Source organism: Ranitomeya variabilis, chromosome 3 (genome assembly GCF_051348905.1).
Source record: "Ranitomeya variabilis isolate aRanVar5 chromosome 3, aRanVar5.hap1, whole genome shotgun sequence".
In the NCBI taxonomy this organism is placed as follows: domain Eukaryota; kingdom Metazoa; phylum Chordata; class Amphibia; order Anura; family Dendrobatidae; genus Ranitomeya; species Ranitomeya variabilis.
Genome location: NC_135234.1, coordinates 168,083,404 through 168,102,782, shown reverse-complemented (window position 1 = coordinate 168,102,782; position 19,379 = coordinate 168,083,404). Strand labels below are relative to the sequence as shown.

Sequence of the window (19,379 nt, the reverse complement as noted above, 5' to 3'; positions counted from 1 at the left end):
AGTATAATGCAAAGCCCCCAGTCTTCTCTATAGTATATTGCATCCCTCATAGTCCTTACAGTATAATGCACCCCCAAATTCCTCCACATAATATAATGCACCCCTCATAGTCCTCCATACAGTATAATGCTCCCGCCATAGTCCTCCATATAGTATAATGCACATCCCATAGCCATTCATGTAGTGTAATGCACAGCCCATAGTCATCCATGTAGTATGATGCACATCCAATAGTCATCCATGTAGTATAATGCACATCCCATAGCGTCCATGTATTATAAGGCACGGCGAAACACATGTTAGAGATGTTGTCCTGATAGTAATATGGTCTCAGAGAATACAGATATGTTGTCACTGAATCATATGTACATCTACTAGCTAGGTCTCGTGCCCTGCACAGTCTCTAACTGTATGAGTTGCAGGCAGTGAATTCAATTGGTGAGGGAGGCTTCGTGTCTGATCTCTCAGCACACTGTCTCGTTGCTTTGACCGCACCTGCAATTCAGCGGCGGGTGTTCCTTCATCCTGCTGCTCCTGTGTTGTCACGGACGTGGTTTGTGGAACCACTGTGCCATGGACCGCGGAGAGCCTGGAGGGGCATGACTAAGAGAACACCTGACTGTTCACTAGAGCCTCTGATGGTGAGGTTAGACTTGGCTCCGGATGAATGCCAGGTGCCACTCCAGGACAGACTAACGGACGCGCAGCGGCTGGACCCAGAGGATAGACTGGAGGAAGTGGCTGGCAGGGTTTGTATTAGAATGCAACAGACAGTTCACATCCGAGTGCAGCAGACAGAGTTCGCATCAGAGTGCGGCAGACAGAGTTTGTATCAGAGTGCAGCAGGCAGTGTTTGTATCAAAGTGCAGCTGACAGGATCTGCAGTTGAGTGCAGCAGGCAGGATCTGCAGTTGAGTGCAGCAAGCAAGATCTGCCATTGGCTGGGGAGGAAAATAGCAAGTGCATGTGCTGGCCCTTTAAGAGGGCGGCAGCGCACGCGTGCGTGCCCTAAGGGCATGGCTAGAGGACTGGCTGGAAGCATGCAGAGCATGGGGAAGGAAGAACTGTCTGCAGCATGGATGAGCGATGAGACACGCCGAAGACCCTCCTGTCAGAGCAGGGATCCAGCGTGGTGCTAAGGCTACGTTCACATTTGCGTTGTTGTGTGTTGTGTCGGCGACGCAACGCACAACGCACGCAAAACGCATGCAAAACGCAGCATTTTGTGACACATGCGTTCATTTTTTTAGCGCAAAAAAAAGCAACATGCAGCGTCCTCTGCGCCCTGACGCTTGCGCCAAAAAAACGCATGAGTCACAAAACGCAACACAACGCATGTCCATGCGCCCCCCCATGGTAAATATAGGGGCGCATGATGCATGCGTCGCCGCGGCTGCGCCCAACGCAACGCAAATGTGAACGTAGCCTAACATGTGTCCAGCCGCATCTACACTTGCAACGGTGGAGTGCATATGTCGGTGATCTCTGCAGGAGAGATTGGTGACACACAGAGTTGGGGAATATCGGCCTGATTTTCCGGGTGTCTGATCTAATGATCAGCGATGTTTTGTGGTGCTTCACATAGCGTGGTTTAATTACACACCGCTTGCTGACACGCAGAATTAACTATTTAAATCTATACGTTGAATTATATCTTCCTGATCAGTGTTTATTTAATCAGGTCACCTGAAAGGGGTTACCAGTGGAGGTAACCCCCCCCCCCCTCCTCTTTTTTTGGTCTGCGGATCATTAATGACTTATAATATCTAAGGCCATGTTCACACACTGCGGTTTTTACCGCGGATCCGTGGCGTTTTTTGACGCTGCGGATCTGCAGCCGTTTTCCATGCGGTCTACAGTACCATGTAAACCCATGGAAAACCAAATCTGCTGTGCACATGCTGCGGAAAAAACGCGCACAAACGCAACGTTGTTTTTTCCGCAGCATGTCAATTCTTTGTGCGGAACTGCAGCGTTTCTGCACCCATTGACTTGCATTGAGTCGGGCACTTACACAGCAAAACCACAGATTTAAAAAAGATCTGCGGTTTAGCTGAGGAGGAAACGCTGCAGTTTGGGAGGGGGGAAAGAGTGTGGGCGGTGACTGTGTGTGTGCGGGCGGGGTCTGCGAGCTCTCTATGCCGGGTCTGCGGGCTGTCCGGGTGGTCTGCGGGCTGTCCGGGTGGTCTGCGGGCTCTCCGTGCTGGGTCTGCGGGCTGCCCGTGTGGTCTGCGGCCTGTCTGGGTGGTCTGCGGGCTGTCCCGGTGGTCTGCGGCCTGTCTGGGGGGTCTGCTGGCTGTCCGGGTGTGTGTGGCACTATGTGTCTGTGTGTGCATGTGTGTGTGCATGTGTGTGTGCATGTGTGTGTGCATGTGTGTGTGTGCATGTGTATGCGCAAGCATCGTCCAATGGGACTACATGTCCCATCGGGCTATGCCTGAAACTGACAGTGAGTGACACATTAGCCAATGATGGGACAGTAGTAGTCCCATCATCCGGCTAATGTGTTGAATGTATAAAAAAACACATACAACATATATACAACACATTACATACAACATGCATACTACATACATACAACATGCTACATACAACATACTACATACATGCAACATACACACAACATGCAACATACTACATACATGCAACATACTACATACATACAACATACTATATACATGCAACATACATACTACATACAACATACTACATACAGTACAGACCAAAAGTTTGGACACACCTCATTTAAAGATTTTTCTGTATTTTCATGACTATGAAAATTGTAAATTCACACTGAAGACATCAAAGCTATGAATTAACACATGTGGAATTATATACTTAACAAAAAAGTGTGAAACAACTGAAAATATGTCTTATATTCTAGGTTCTTTAAAGTAGCCACCTTTTGCTTTGATAACTGCTTTGCACGCTCTTGGCATTCTCTTGATGAGCTTCAAGAGGTAGTCACCGGGAATGGTCTTCCAACAATCTTGAAGGTGTTCCTAGAGATGCTTAGCACTTGTTGGCCCTTTTGCCTTCACCCTGCGGTCCAGCTCACCCAAAACTATCTCGATTGGGTTCAGGTCTGGTGACTGTGGATGCCAGGTCATCTGGCGTAGCACCCCATCCTTCTCCTTCTTGGTCAAATAGTCCTTACACAGCCTGGACGTGTGTTTGGGGTCATTGTACTGTTGAAAAATAAAAGATGGTCCAACTAAACGCAAACTGGATGGAATAGCATGCTGCTGCAAGATGCTGTGGTAGCCTTGCTGGTTCAGTATGCCTTCAATATTGAATAAATCCCCAACAGTGTCACCAGCAAAGCACCCCCACACCATCACACCTCCTCCTCCATGCTTCACGGTGGGAACCAGGCATGTAGAGTTCATCCGTTCACCTTTTCTGCGACGCACAAAGACACGGTGGTTGGAACCAAAGATCTCAAAATTGGACTCATCAGACCAAAGCACAGATTTCCTCAGGTCTAATGTCCATTCCTTGTGTTCTTTAGCCCAAACAAGTATCTTCTGCTTGTTGCCTGTCCTTAGCAGTGGTTTCCTAGCAGCTATTTTACCATGAAGGCCTGCTTCACAAAGTCTCCTCTTAAAGGGCACCTGTCACCCCGTTTTTTCCGTATGAGATAAAAATACTGTTAAATAGGGCCTGAGCTGTGCATTACAATAGTGTATTTTGTGGACCCCGATTCCCCACCTATGCTGCCGAAATACGTTACCAAAGTAGTCGTTTTCGCCTGTCAATCAGGCTGGTCTGGTCAAAAGGGTGTGGTGTCTTCCCCCAGATTTTGCTTAGTTTTCCGTTGGTGGCGTAGTGGTGTGCGCATGTCCAAGGTCCCGAATCCACTGCACAGGGGAGTGGAAAGAGCGCGATGTGCACTATTTCATTGGTGATCCGTGGGCGCGGCCATCTTCCTTTGGCTGCGCGTGCGCAGAAGCGGCGCTCTGCTGGCCGCGGCTTCAGGATGCGCAGATGGAGATCGTGGCGGCCATTTTCCTGAAGCCGAGATGCGAACTCTGCTTCAGGAAAATGGCCGCCGCGATCTCCATCTGCGCACGCGCGGCATCCCGCTGCCATTTCCCTGAAGCCGCGGCCAGCAGAGCGCCGCTTCTGCGCACGCGCGGCCAAAGGAAGATGGCCGCGCCCATGGATCACCAATGAAATAGTGCACATCGCGCTCTTTCCACTCCCCTGTGCAGTGGATTCGGGACCTTGGACATGCGCAAACCACTACGCCACCAACGGAAAACTAAGCAAAATCTGGGGGAAGACACCACGCCCTTTTGACCAGACCAGCCTGATTGACAGGCGAAAACGACTACTTTGGTAACGTATTTCAGCAGCATAGGTGGGGAATCGGGGTACACAAAATACACTATTGTAATGCACAGTTCAGGCCCTATTTAACAGTATTTTTATCTCATACGGAAAAAACGGGGTGACAGGTTCCCTTTAACAGTTGTTATAGAGATGTGTCTGCTGCTAGAACTCTGTGTGGCATTTACCTGGTCTCTAATCTGAGCTGCTGTTAGCCTGTGATTTCTGAGGCTGGTGAATCGGAGAAACTTATCCTCAGAAGCAGAGGTGACTCTTGGTCTTCCTGGGGCGGTCCTCATGTGAGCCAGTTTCTTTGTAGCGCTTGATGGTTTTTGCAACTGCACTTGGGGACACTTTCAAAGTTTTCCCAATTTTTCGGACTGACTGACCTTCATTTCTTAAAGTAATGATGGCCACTCGTTTTTCTTTACTTAGAATTTGTATTATGGCAAGAAAAAAGCAGCTAACAGTCTATTCAGTAGGACTATCAGCTGTGTATCCACCAGACTTCTGCACAACACAACTGATGGTCCCAACCCCATTTATAAGGTAAAAAATCCCACTTATTAAACCTGACAGGGCACACCTATGAAGTGAAAACCATTTCCGGTGACTACTTCTTGAAGCTCATCAAGAGAATGCCGAGAGTGTGCAAAGCAGTCATCAAAGCAAAAGGTGGCTACTTTGAAGAACCTAGAATATAAGACATATATTCAGTTGTTTTACACTTTTTTGTTAAGTATATAATTCCACAAGTGTTAATTCATAGTTTTGATGCCTTCTGTGTGAATTTACAATTTTCATAGTCATGAAAATACAGAAAAATCTTTAAATGAGAAGGTGTGTCCAAATTTTTGGTCTTTACTGTACATGCAACATACTCCATACATGCAACATACTCCATACATGCAACATACTCCATACATGCAACATACTCCATACATGCAACATACTACACACATGCAACATACTACATATATGCAACATACTACATACATACAGCATGCAACATACTACATACATGCAACATACTGTACATACTACATACAACATACCACATACATGCAACATACATACTACATACAACATACTACATACATACAACGTACTACATACATGCAACATACTACATACATGTAACATACTACATATTTGCAACATACTACATACATACAACATGCAACATACTACATACATGCAACATACATGCAACATACTACATACATGCAACATACATACAACATACTGCATACATACAATATACTGCATACATACAACATACTACATACATACTACATACAACATATTACATACAACATATAGACATACAGTACATACAACAGAGTACATACCATCACTTGTCACTTTGATCGCCGAAGCCAGTGTCACCGTAAAAAATATTAAAATAATAAACAAACACTATACCCCCTGATCCGCAGAAATCCAATTAAAACAAGTGTCCCACGACGATCTCCCATGGAGAGCAGCAGTATCAGCTGATGTGACCGCTCTCCAGGGGCTCCAGGAATGCAATGACGGACGGTATCCTTCCGCACTGTATTCCTCTGCCACTGTAAAAAATAGTTCCTAGTCTCACTTGTGGCACTGCTGTGTGAGAAAGTTCCCAAGCAGCAATGCCATAAAGTGAGACCCTGAAATAAGGTAACCTCTTCAGTGATGCACTGCATGAGCCATTGTCTCCTGTCAGTGTGTCACTGGAGGCCTATAGAGCAGTGACATCACCCGATTTCACTGTTCTATAGGGAAGATCGTCGTGGGACACTCGTTATTAATTGGACTGCGTCCGACAGGGAGTATACGGTTTATTATTTTTAATTTTTTACAGGCGATCGAGTATGGTATGGTTAAATTAAGAATATTAAAATACTATTTTGTGTCTTTATTTTTTTTAACTCTTTCACTACTCTAGGATTAAGGCTAGGTTCACATTGCGTTAATGGGTGTCCGCTAGCGGACTCCGTTACATGGCGCAATTGTCACAATTAACGCTATGTAACGGGTCCGTTAGCGCACCCATTGACCGCAATGTGCTAACGGGTAGCCAACGCATCACTGACGCATGCCATTTTTGGCATGTGCTAGCGATGTCCCGTTATTTTTGGATGGACCTCGGACGCTGCTTTCAGCGTCCGAGGTCCGTTCCTTGCTAGCGCAGATCGGGCATCTGCGCTAGCGGGATCGCCAAACGCGATCCCTTTTGGGACATTGCATTAGCGCAATCCGCTAGCGTATGCGCTAAACGGATTGCCCTAACGCAATGTGAACCTAGCCTAATAATGGATAGGCGTCTTATTGACGCCTCTCCATCATTAACTCGGCTTAATGTCACCTTACAATAGCAAGGTGACATTAACCCCTTATTACCCCATATCCCACTGCTACTCGGGAGTGGGAAGAGAGGGGCTAAGTGCCGGAATTGGTGCATCTTACAGATGCGCCATTTCTGGGGTGGCTGCGGACTGGTATTTGGAGCCGAGGGGGGGGGCAATATCCATGGCCCCTCTCTAGGCTATGAATATCAGCCCGCAGCTGTCTGCGTAGCCTTTTTGGCTATAAAATATAGGGGACCCCACATCATTTTTTTGGGGCCCCCCTATTTTAATAGCCAGTAAAGGCTATTTTTTTCTCATAGCGTTATATTAGCTCCAGATTGCGCCTGATGGCCACACGTTTCATCCGTTTTTTGCCGGGTCCATCAGAACAGCTATTTCCAGTGGACAGAGAAAACGTACAGAAAAACATTTTTTTCTGTCCGGCGAAAAAAATCGCCCAGCGACGGATCTGGCGAAAAACGTATGAAACTGAGATGTGAAATGATGAATCCGGCCTCCGAATCCGGTTTTTCATGCATTTTTCGATTGAAATCATGCACATTTTTTGTTCTCTCTCAAAAAAACGGATCAGTTGCATCAGTTTTTCACTATTTGCAACGGATCCGTTTTTTTAAAAATTCGCCGGAAGATGTGCATGATTTCAGTGGAAAAAATGCATGAAAAACCGGATTCGGTGGCCGGATTCATCATTTCACATCTCAGTTTCATACGTTTTTCGCTGGATCCGTCGCTGCGCTTTTTTTCGCTGGACAGAAAAAACTTTCCTCTGTACGTTTTCTCCGTCCGCCGGAAACAGTTTCTTTTGTCGGATCCGGCAAAAAACGGATGAAACATGTGGCCATCAGGCGCAATACGGCGCTAACACAACTATGAGGAAAAAAAAGGATTCGGCGAAAAAAAACCTGGATCCGTTTTTTTCAAAACTCACCAGATTAGTCGCATAATAACCTCACAGTGAGATAATTTGAAGTCTCATACACCATTAGGGTGTTCATAATCTTGTGAACCTCACAGTACACACTGTCTTCTAATACAACACTAGGGTCACAGTAAAGGTACGATATACTGCTTCTCATTTCTGATATACTATAAGGGTATGAATTATAACAAGCCCTTTGCTTAATGAGGAATCACACATGGGCTATTGATTTCTAGTTTATAGTGATATATGCAATAACGAGACAGTGTAGCTGAATCATATTCTGTCATACAATTTAATTTTAGTGCCTCGTTTAATGAAACTTGAGTCCAACCTCTAATTTTGGGGACAATAGTTGTAAATTTACATCTCCCCTTTTTTCCCCTCCCTTTCTTGTCTATCCTACTGTTTTCTTGGTGTCCACATATGTGACTCCTTGTTGACATCAAAGGGCCATGCATGTAGTATAATGTACAGCCCATAGCCATCCATGTAGTATAATGCACATCCCATTGTTATCCATGTAGTATAATGCATAGCCATCCATGTAGTATAATGCAAAGCCCACGGCCATCCATGTAGTATAATGCACATCCCATTGTCATCCATGTAGTATAATGCACAGCCCACAGCCATCCATATAGTATAATGTACAGCCCACAGCCATCCATGTAGTATAATGCACAGCCCATAGCCATCTATGTAGTATAATGCTCATCCCATTGTCATCCATGTAGTATGATGCACAGCTAATTGTCATCCATGTAGTATGATGCACAGCCCATAGCCATCCATGTAGTATAATGTACAGCCCATAGCCATCCATGTAGTATAATGTACAGCCCATAGCCATCCATGTAGTATAATGTACAGCCCATAGACATCCATGTAGTATAATGCACATCCCATTGTCATCCATGTAGTATAATGCACAGCCCATTGTCATCCATGTAGTATAATGCACAGCCCATAGCCATCCATGTAGTATAATGCGCAGCCCATAGTCATACATGTAGTAGTATGGGCACGGGCACCGTGTGCTCACTGATTTATATAACAACAAAAAAATACTCACCTTCCCTCTGCTTCCCAGGCACGCAGCCTCTTCTGAAGCTGGCAGCTGACTTCAGCATGCAAGTGACAGGAGCCCATGACGTCACTGCCATGCGCCTCGGTCACATGCACACAATCAGCTGCTGGCCTTTGATACAACAGCAGTGTGTATTGTGGCACATGGACCCAATGGGTCTGTGTGCCGCAATGCACTTAAGCCGAATGTGTGTCCGAGGATGCACATCTAGTTGAAGTATTTGCTGGTGTCATGGAACCCTCATCAGCCAGGCCCAGTCACAGAGGCGACCGCTGCAACCACAGTCGTTACACTCCTGGCTTTATTTTTTATTTAAAATGAAACAATGTAGATGCAATTGAGAACCTGTGGACAATCAAAAAAGTCCTCCAAGCAAAACTAATAATTAAATACTCAATTTTATTGACACAAAGAAAAAACCTATTAAAATGCCAAACATGCCATACAGGAAAAGAAAAAAAACACTAAGCATAAAATTTATCAGGAGTGAGTTCTGTGCACTATTTATCCTTAGTTGTACAATGGAAAGAATGCAACTGTAATGATCTTACAGCAATGGTTATATTACATATAGAGCGCTAATAGAATTATATTAGTAAGAAAAATGCCTAATAACAAAGTGCAATGTGCAAACAAATAGCTGAACGGCTAAATCGCCAAATACGGAGAGCAATTGTCATGCTGCTGCAGTGCAGTGTAACACAACCTCCACCAGAGGGAGCTTGGGAGGGAAGTGAGACTGTGTACACAGAGAAACTCCACAGAGCAGCAGCACAAGTGCCACCAAGTGGCGAGAGAGTGGTCAGACAAGCCAAGCCAGAAACCGTTCAGATGCAAAGTACAAAAAGGAGTAAAAAGTATACGTGGTCAGGAGCAAGCCAGGGGGTTCAGCAACGTTCGAAAGAGGATAAGGCAAAGACAGAAAGCAGAAACAAGTCCAAATACAGGCCGAGTCAGAAAACCAGATAATATAACCGAGAAACAGAGAAGCGCTGGGAAAAGGGCAAACAGAGGAAGACAACAGACACAGGCAAGTCAGGGATCACAGCAGGACAAATCAAGGGTTCCCAGAGAGAGTCAGGCACACACGCAGAAGGCAGAACTATGGCTGACACTGTCAGCAAGATTCATGGGAGCTAAATAGCAAACTTGAACCCAGAATGAGGCAGAGCAAAGTTAACCCTTGACATGATCTGCCCGGAGAAAGGCCAGACTGGAATAAACCCTGGAACGGATCATGACAGCAATAATGCTGGAAGGTGCTGGCGTATACCTCCAGTCCCCATTGCAGAAATGGGTCATAAATAAGAGTAATGTTTGTGATACCATAACCCAAAGTCACCACTCTGCAGATAGACCAAGAGATATCAATTCAACCCTATGAAAGTACCACTATTTGTCAAAAGGCGCATTAAAGTGTAATGAAACATACCGCAAAAATCCCAGCTATATAATAGAAGATATGTTAATTGCTGAACTTAGTTACCCAAACTCCAGGCAGCTTCAGGCCGGCGGCACACTGGCGAGTTTTACGGACGTAAGAGCGCAGAAATTACGTCCGTAAAACTCGCAAAATAAACGGCACAATTATTCTCAATGGGGCTGCTCCTATCAGCCGTATATTACGGATCAGTATTATACGGCTTTCTACGGCCGTACAAAATCGCAGCATGCTGCGTTTGTCAGCGTATTGCTCAAAAAATTTGCCAATGAAAGTCTATGGGGGCGAGAAAAATACGGATTCCACACGGACCAGCAGTGTGACTTGCGAGAAATACGCAGCGGTGTTAGTGAAAAGTCGGTAATTCAATTGCCGGCTTTTCATTTCTCCTGCCTAAACCCGACATGATATGAGACATGGTTTACATACAGTAAACCATCTCATATCCCCTTTTTTTTTGCATATTCCACACTACTAATGTTAGTAGTGTGTATGTGCAAAATTTCAGCGCTGTAGCTGCTAAAATAAAGGGTTAAATGGCGGAAAAAATTGGCGTGGGCTCCCGTGCAATTTTCTCCGCCAGAATGGTAAAGCCAGTGACTGAGGGCAGATATTAATAGCCAGGAGAGGGTCCATGGTTATTGGCCCCCCCGTGGCTAAAAACATCTGCCCCCAGCCACCCCAGAAAAGGCACATCTGGAAGATGCGCCTATTCTGGCACTTGGCCACTCTCTTCCCACTCCCTGTAGCGGTGGGATATGGGGTAATGAAGGGTTAATGCCACCTTGCTATTGTAAGGTGACATTAAGCCAGATTAATAATGGAGAGGCGTCAATTATGACACCTATCCATTATTAATCCAATTGTTTGAAAGGGTTAAAAAACACACACACACATGATTTAAAAGTATTTTAATGAAATAAACACACAGGTTGTTTTAATAATTTATTGCTCTCTCAATCCATTTGCAGGCCCTCGCTTGGCAAAATAATAAACGCACAAGATACATACCTTCTGATGTCCTATCACGTCCAACGCGGTAATCCATCTGTAGGGGTTAACTAATATTACAGGCACGAGCTGCGATAAACCACTCGCTCGTACCTGTAATCCCCGGGTGCTGAAAGGAAAGCTGGATCTGTACTTACAGTTTTGCAAGCCTGCGAGAAAATCTCGCAGTACGGATGCCATACGGATTACATACGGAGGATGCCATGCGCAAAATACGCTGACACACCCTGACTACGGATCACTATTTTGGGAACATTTCTCCGTATTACGGCCGTATTACGGCCGTAAAATACGGACCGTATTGTCTTACGCCGAGTGTGACGCCGGCCTCAGTGTGAGCCCTTAACGCGCTTTTCGGCTATTCTTCCTCAGCAGGGGTGCATCAGATGCAATTAAGGTGCAGACTTTCAGGTTTAATTAAAGGGGTTGAACAAAAATACCTTGTGAAATGTTTGGGAATTGCAACTAGTTTTCTACAAAGTCTCCTCATTTCAGGGGTAATTGGACAAATATACTTTCCCACGGATAAAATGTTGATTGTTAATATTTTGTAGAGAATACTTTGCAGGCAATGACGGCCTGAAGTCTGGAAGCCCTGGACGTCCCCAAACGTTGGGCTTTACTGCAGATGACTTCTGTTGCCTGTTTCTGTGTCTTTCTGCCTTAAGCTTGTGAAATGCTGCTCAATGGGGTTGAGATCTGGTGATCGACTTGGCCACTGCAGAATATTCCACTTCTTCAGAAATAATAGACTGTCATAAAAGACTGTCATAATCTATCTTTTTGGTTCGCAGGAGTGTTTCTAAGGCTGGTTTCACATTTGCGTTTTTTGCCGCTGCGTTTTAGCGCAAAAAAACGCATGCGGTTTTTTTCCTATATTTAACATTAAAAACGCATGCGGTTTTTTTGTATGCGTTTTGCCGCGTTTGACGACGCATGCGTCGTTTCTATGCTTGCGTTTTGTTGCAGAAATGCAACATGTAGTAATTTCTAGAGGCGTTTTTTTGCCGCAGAAAAAGCATGCCTTTTTTTGCGGCAAAAAAACGTATTGCTGTCTATGTAAACGCATGCGTTTTTAACCCCTTCACGACATGCGCCGTACTAGTACAGCGCATGCCGTGTCTCCCTCTTTGATGTGGGCTCCGGCGCTGAGCCCACATCAAAGTCGAGACATGTCAGCTGTTTTGTACAGCTGACATGTGCGCGCAATAGCGGCGGGTGAAATCGCTATTCACCCGCCGCTATTAACCTGTTAAATGCCGCTGTCAAACGCAGACAGCGGCATTTAACTACCGCATCCGGCCGGGCGGCCGGAAATGACGTCATCGCTGACCCCCGTCACATGATTGGGGGTCGGCGATGCATCAGGATGGTAACCATAGAGGTCCTTGAGACCTCTATGGTTATTGATGCCGGCCTGCTGTGAGCGCCCCCCTGTGGTCGGCGCTCACAGCACACCTGCATTTCAGCTACATAACAGCGATCTGATGATCGCTGTTATGTAGCAGAGCCGATCGGGCTGTGGCTGCTTCTAGCCTCCCATGGAGGCTATTGAAGCATGGCAAAAGTGAAAAAAAAAGTTTTTAAAAATGTGAAAAAAATATTAAAAATATAAACGTTTAAATCACCCCCCTTTCGCCCCATCCTAAATAAAACAATAAAAAAAAAATCAAACCTACACATATTTGGTATTGCAGCGTTCAGAATCGCCCGATCTATCAATTAAAAAAAGCATTAACCTGATCGCTAAACAGCGTAGCGAGAAAAAAATCCGAAACGCCAGAATTACTTTTTTTGGTCGCCGCGACATTGCGTTAAAATGCAATAACAGGCGATCAAAAGAATGAATCTGCGCCGAAATGGTATCATTAAAAATGCCAGCTCGGCACGCAAAAAATAAGTCCTCACCCGACCCCAGATCACGAAAATTGGAGACGCTACGGGTATCGGAAAATGATAAATAAAAAATAACCTAGTCATGTTAGGTGTCTATGAACTCGTAATAACCTAGAGAATCATAATGGCAGGATAGTTTTAGCATTTAGTGAACCTAGCAAAAAAGCCAAACAAAAAACAAGTGTGGGATTGCACTTTTTTTGCAATTTCACCGCACTTGGATTTTTTTTCCCGTTTTCTAGTACACGACATGGTAAAACCAATGATGTCGTTCAAAAGTACAACTCGTCCCGCAAAAAATAAGCCCTCACATGGCCATATTGACGGAAAAATAAAAAAGTTATGGCTCTGGGAAGGAGGGGAGTGAAAAACGAAAACGCAAAAACGAAAAAGGGCCGCGACTTGAAGGGGTTAAGCACATGCGTTTGGTTGCGTTTTAAATGCATGCGTTTCAATAGAAAAAAACAAGAATACACACTGATAGGCCACCCCCCACCATCAAGGTGATAAAGGGATCCAAACCCTAACCCTACCCCTAACCCTAGGGATCCTAACCCTAACCCTAGGGATCCTAACCCTAACCCTAACCCTAGGGATCCTAACCCTAACCCTAACCATTTCTATTTATAGTGGGTTTTCTAGATGATTTTGATGATTAGCAGCTGTCACACACTTCTCAGCATGCGTTTCAAAAACGCAAACGCATGAAAAAACGCATCAAAACGCCGCATTTTTTTTACCGCATGAGAAAACGCATGCGTCTAAAAAACGCAGCGTTTGCACGCGTTTACATGCGGTTTTTTCACCACCTGCGTTTGCATTTTAAACGCTGCGTTTTTAAACGCAAATGTGAAACTAGCCTTAGGCGGGCAGCCATCAGATGCTGGAGAATTACATTTTCCCGTGACACTTTTATTTTGCTAATGTTCTTATACATGTAATGATGGTGCACATGATCAGTACACCAGTACCACGCCTCCTGAAGAAGCCAGGGCGAAACGTACGTTGGGGTGAGGAGAGTCTCCGTGGCAGTTTTGACGTCCACCCTGGCTGTATTGTTGTGCTGCACCTTGACAGGTAATATAACAGTGATTTCACGCACCCCATTAGAAACTATGAATTATTACAACTGTGGGTGATAGTTTCTTTGGGTACATAATGCATGCTATTTTCACTTTTATCTTTTACCTCCCACAAGATTTAAATTGGTGGTTATGCTGTGAGCATTGGGAATGCGTTAATTTATATTGCAACGACACATGCCAGTGTGTGATTTTACAGCTTTAGGTTGTTTTTTTTATATAGTATATAGGCATATTTGAAAACATACTACCCATTATAGAATGGATTAATATCCTCTATATTATTGGGCACTATTTCAATGTTGCAGGGAAAAAATTGTAGACCTGCACAATGCTGGCATAGGTTACAAGACAATTGGCAAGCAGATGGTGAGAAGGCAACAGTTGGCACAATTATTAGGAGATGGAAGAAACACAAGATGACTGTCGAATCTTCCACGGTCTGGGGCTCTATGAAAAATTTTGCCTTGTGGGGTAAGGATAATTCTCAGAAAGGTCAGGAATGAACCCAGAAATATATGGGAGGACCTGGTCAATGACCTGAAGAGAGCTGGGACCACAGTCTCAAATGTTAGCAACACACTACGCCGTCATGGATGATAATCCTGCAGGGCACGCAAGGTCCCCCTGCTCACGTCAACACATGCCCATGCCCATTTGAGATGACCATCTGGATGATCCAGAGGAGGCATAGGAGAAGGTCATGTGTTCAGATGAGATCAAAATAGAACTTTTTGATATTAACTCCACCCACTGTTAGGAGGAAGAACAGATCAGTTATCATGTGTGGGGAAAGATGCGGGCTCAGCGCAGGAGCCCGCATCAAAGGCAGGGACACCACCTTGGACATACCTATACGTCCAAGGTCATGAAGGAGTTAACATTATTATATTAATGGTTGGATTTCAGCCTACCTTACATCTGCCATGTCTCTGAGCACGGAACACCTCGTACCTCTGAGCCTCCAAGGAGGTTGTAGTTCTGGAATATGACAGCACTGGAGGATAACGTGTTCCTTGTCGCTTCATGTTTGATTCTTCTCAGATCTTTGGCAGTTAATCTGAGTCTTTTTTTTCAACATTTTTTGCGACCCTGTTGATGGTTCTGGCATCATGGCCCAATATCTTGCCGATTTCAAGAGTGCTAAATCCAAAAAAGACTTCTTTTTTTTATTATTTGACTTTTCAGAGTTAGTTACGTTCCTTTTTTGGCCCATTTTCTCTGAGGAAAACAAGCTGCCTAAGGGTATGTGTCCACGATCAGGATTGCATCAGGATTTGGTCAGGATTTTACGTCAGTATTTGTAAGCCAAAACCAGGAGTGGGTGATAAATGCAGAATTGGTGCATGTGTTTCTATTATACTTTTCCTCTAATTGTTCCACTCCTGGTTTTGGCTTACAAATACTGATGGAAAATCCTGACCAAATCCTGAACGCGGACACATACCCTAAGGCCGGAGACACACTGGTGCGAGATACGGCCGAGTCTCGCTGGTTAAAAGCAAGCTGTGGCACCGGCACTCCGGAGCGGAGCGTGCGGCTCCATGTAATGCTATGCAGCTGCACGCTCCGCTCCGGAGTGCAGGTGCCACAGCTTGCTTTTAACCAGCGAGACTCGGCCGTATCTCGCACCAGTGTGTCTCCGGCCTAATACTTCTACACACCTTGATTAAGGGTGTTGTATCCTTAGGCCTCAGCCCCCTTCATTACACCCATCATCCAATAAGCATTCAAGCTCATACAGCCAGGAGTTGGACAATCTGCATAAAATGATGATTTGGTCAAATACCGTACTCACCAATAATTATGTTTACACAGTATACAAAAATGAACTCACGGTCATATGTCTTACTATTTTTTTTTATTGTAGAATATGGTTTGGTTTTAGTAAAAATGGTTACAGACAGTCACTGAAATCCATTCTTGTACAGGAATATTAGATGGCTTCTAGATGTAGAAAAATTGGCACAAATTAATAGTTATAAGGAAGCACAGATATAATAATAATAAAAACGGTCCTGAACAACAGTTATAAATAATACACTAAAAAGAAAATTGGATGAATGTTCAAAACCAACAATTCACTATAAAGTATAACGATTGTCTAGCTGAGTTTCTGGAGTACAGAAAACTTCAAGCCTTGTAACTAATTGATGGTACCATAAAAACCAGTACGAACAGTGCAATGATTTATGTATCACAGCCGTAGACTTCCAGCCTCATTACAATGCTTTGATTCCAAATTTTGGGAATTATCCTCAGATATCGAGAGTATATGGGTGGATGGAATTCATTCTTGGCACATCCTTTGCTGTTGCTGTTACCTTGGAATATCTGAAATAGCATTAGTAGAATGCATTTTAGTTTTCGATCCTTTAATATACCAACAAATAGCCAACCACCGTCATATGACACTTATAAATAAAAATCCATAAGGCTACGTTCACATTAGCGTTGTGCGCCGCAGCGTCGGCGCCGCAACGCACAACGCAAACAAAAACGCAGTTGCGTTTTGAACAAAAAACGCAGCGTTTTGCGCCGCATGCGCCCCCCCAAAGTCTAGACGATGTTTGGCATTTTTATTAGAAAACGCATGCGTCGTACAACGCACCACGACGCAAGTACTTGCGTCGTCTGCGTTGTCAATACAAATCAATGGTAAAAAAGGCGCATCGACGACGCAAAAGCGACGCAAACACGACGCATGCGTTTTTTAAAAAGTCGGCGCCGCACAAAAAATGCAACATGTTGCGTTTGCTGCGCCCTGACAGGTGCGCCCTAACGCCGCATGCGGCGTACGACGCACCAAAACGCATGACAACGCATGTACATGCGGCGCCATGCGGCCCCAATGTTAAAGATAGGGCCGCACGACGCATGCGTTTTGTTGCGGCGACGACGCTGCGGCGCACAACGCAAATGTGAACGTAGCCTAAGTTAATGGTTTTTGCCACCTAATCTGAGAGCAGCATAATGTAGAGACGGGGACCCTGATTCCAGCCATGTGTTGCTAACTTGCTGTAGTTTAGATAAAGCTACTGCTTTATCACTCAAGAACTAGTAAACCTGTTACCATGTTCTCCTCGCCTCCACCATGGATTTGCAGCTTTCTGCCTATGCATAGTGTACACAGAAATCTGACAATCAGGGATGTGGGCGGGGTTATACAGAGCTCAGCATTTTGAGAACTGGGAGATGTGCAGCAGGTAAATCTGTGATTTTTATCAAAACTGCAGCAAGCAGCCCAGTAAGTGATACATCACTGGAATCAAGGTCTCTGTCCTTACATCACACAGCTCTCAGGTGGGTTATAATAATAATTTTTTATAATAATAATTTTTATTTATATAGCGCCAACATATTCCGCAGCGCTTTACAACTTATAGAGGGGACTTGTACAGACAATAGACATTACAGCATAACAGAAATCACAGTTCAAAACAGATACCAGGAGGAATGAGGGCCCTGCTCGCAAGCTTACAAACTATGAGGGAAAGGGGAGACACGAGAGGTGGATGGTAACAATTGCTTTAGTTATTTGGACCAGCCATAGTGTAAGGCTCGGGTGTTCATGTAAAGCTGCATGAACCAGTTAACTGCCCAAGTATGTAACAATACAGACACAGAGAGCTATTAACTGCATAAAGTGTATGAGAACATGATGCGAGGAACCTGATTGTGTGTGTGTTTGTTTGTTTTTGGTTTTTTTTATTAGGCCACACAGGGATAGTTAGGTTAATGCGTTGAGGCGGTAGGCCAGTCTGAACAAATGCGTTTTTAGGGCACGCTTAAAACTGTGGGGATTGGGGATTAATCATATTAACCTGAGTAGTGCATTCCAAAGAATCGGCGCAGCACGTGTAAAGTCTTAAGGACAGGAATGGGAGGTTCTGATTATTGAGGATGCTAACCTGAGGTCATTAGCGGAGTGGAGGGCACGGGTAGGGTGATAGACTGAGACCAGAGAGGAGATGTAGGGTGGTGCTGAGCCATGGACTGCTTTGTGGATGAGGGTAGTAGTTTTGTACTGGATTCTGGAATGGATGGGTAGCCAGTGTAATGACTGGCACAAGGTAGAGGCATCGGTGTAACGGTTGGTGAGGAATATGATCCTGGCAGCAGCATTCAGTACAGATTGGAGAGGGGAGAGTTTGGTAAGAGGGAGGCCGATTAGTAGAGAGTTACAATAGTCCAGACGAGAATGAATAAGTGAGACAGTAAGAGTTTTTGCAGAGTCAAAAGTAAGAAAAGGGTGAATTCTAGAAATAAATGTTTTTGAGATGCAGATAAGAAGAGCGAGCCAGTGATCAGATGTGGGGGGTGAATGAAAGCTCGGAATCAAGGATGATCCCCCAAGGCAGCGGGCATGTTGCTTTGGAGTAATGGTGGAACCGCACACGGAGATGGCAATGTCAGGCAAAGGTAGGTTAGTAGAGGGAGAGAACACGAGGAGTTCAGTTTTTGACAGGTTCAGTTTCAGATAGAGGGAGGACATGATGTTAGAGACAGCGGTAAGACAATCACTGGTGTTTTCTAAGAAGGTCGGCGTGAAAGCAGGAGAAGAGGTGTATAATTGGGTGTCGTCAGCATAGAGATGGTACTGGAAACCAAATCTACTGATTTTTTGTCCAATAGGGGCAGTATACAAAGAGAAGAGGAGGGGGCCTAGGACTGATCCTTGAGGAACCCCAACAGTAAGGGGAAGGTGAGAGGAGGAGGAACCAGCAAAACATACAGTGAAGGATCGGTCAGAGAGATAGGAGGAGAACCAAGAGAGAACGGTGTCCTTGAGGCCGATGGAGCGGAGCACAGTGAGGAGGAGCTGATGATCCACAGTGTCGAATGCTGCGGAGAGATCCAAGAGAATTAGCATGGAGTAGTGACCATTAGATTTAGCTGTTAGTAGGTCATTAGAGACTTTAGTGAGGGCAGTTTCAGTAGAGTGTAAAGAGCGGAAGCCAGATTGAAGAGGGTCGAGAAGAGAGTTATCTGAGAGATAGCGGGTAAGACGGGAGTGGACCAGGCGTTTGAGGAGTTTAGATATGAAGGGAAGATTAGAGACAGGTCTATAATTAGCGGCTCAATTTTGGTCGAGGGAGGGTTTTTTAAGTAATGGATGTATGATGGCATGCTTAAATGAGGAGGGAAAAATACCGGAAGTGAGGGAAAGGTTGAATATTTTTGTTAGGTGAGAGGTGACAGCCGGGGAAATGGACTGGAGGAGATGTGACGGAATGGGGTCACTGGTGCAAGT

The 19,379-nt window shown here is 44.9% G+C and overlaps 1 protein-coding gene across 1 annotated transcript in view; it reads right to left on the bottom strand.

Annotated features, from left to right (window-relative positions):
* Positions 1 to 15,969: 15,969 nt before the first annotated feature.
* F5 (coagulation factor V) overlaps positions 15,970 to 19,379 on the bottom strand; it is a 134,236-nt gene continuing 130,826 nt past the window's right edge. Inside the window, exon 26 of the mRNA XM_077294840.1 lies at positions 15,970 to 16,459. Within this exon, the coding sequence (XP_077150955.1) occupies positions 16,316 to 16,459 (144 nt within the window). The 3' untranslated portion in view covers positions 15,970 to 16,315. The remainder of the gene's footprint in view (positions 16,460 to 19,379) is intronic.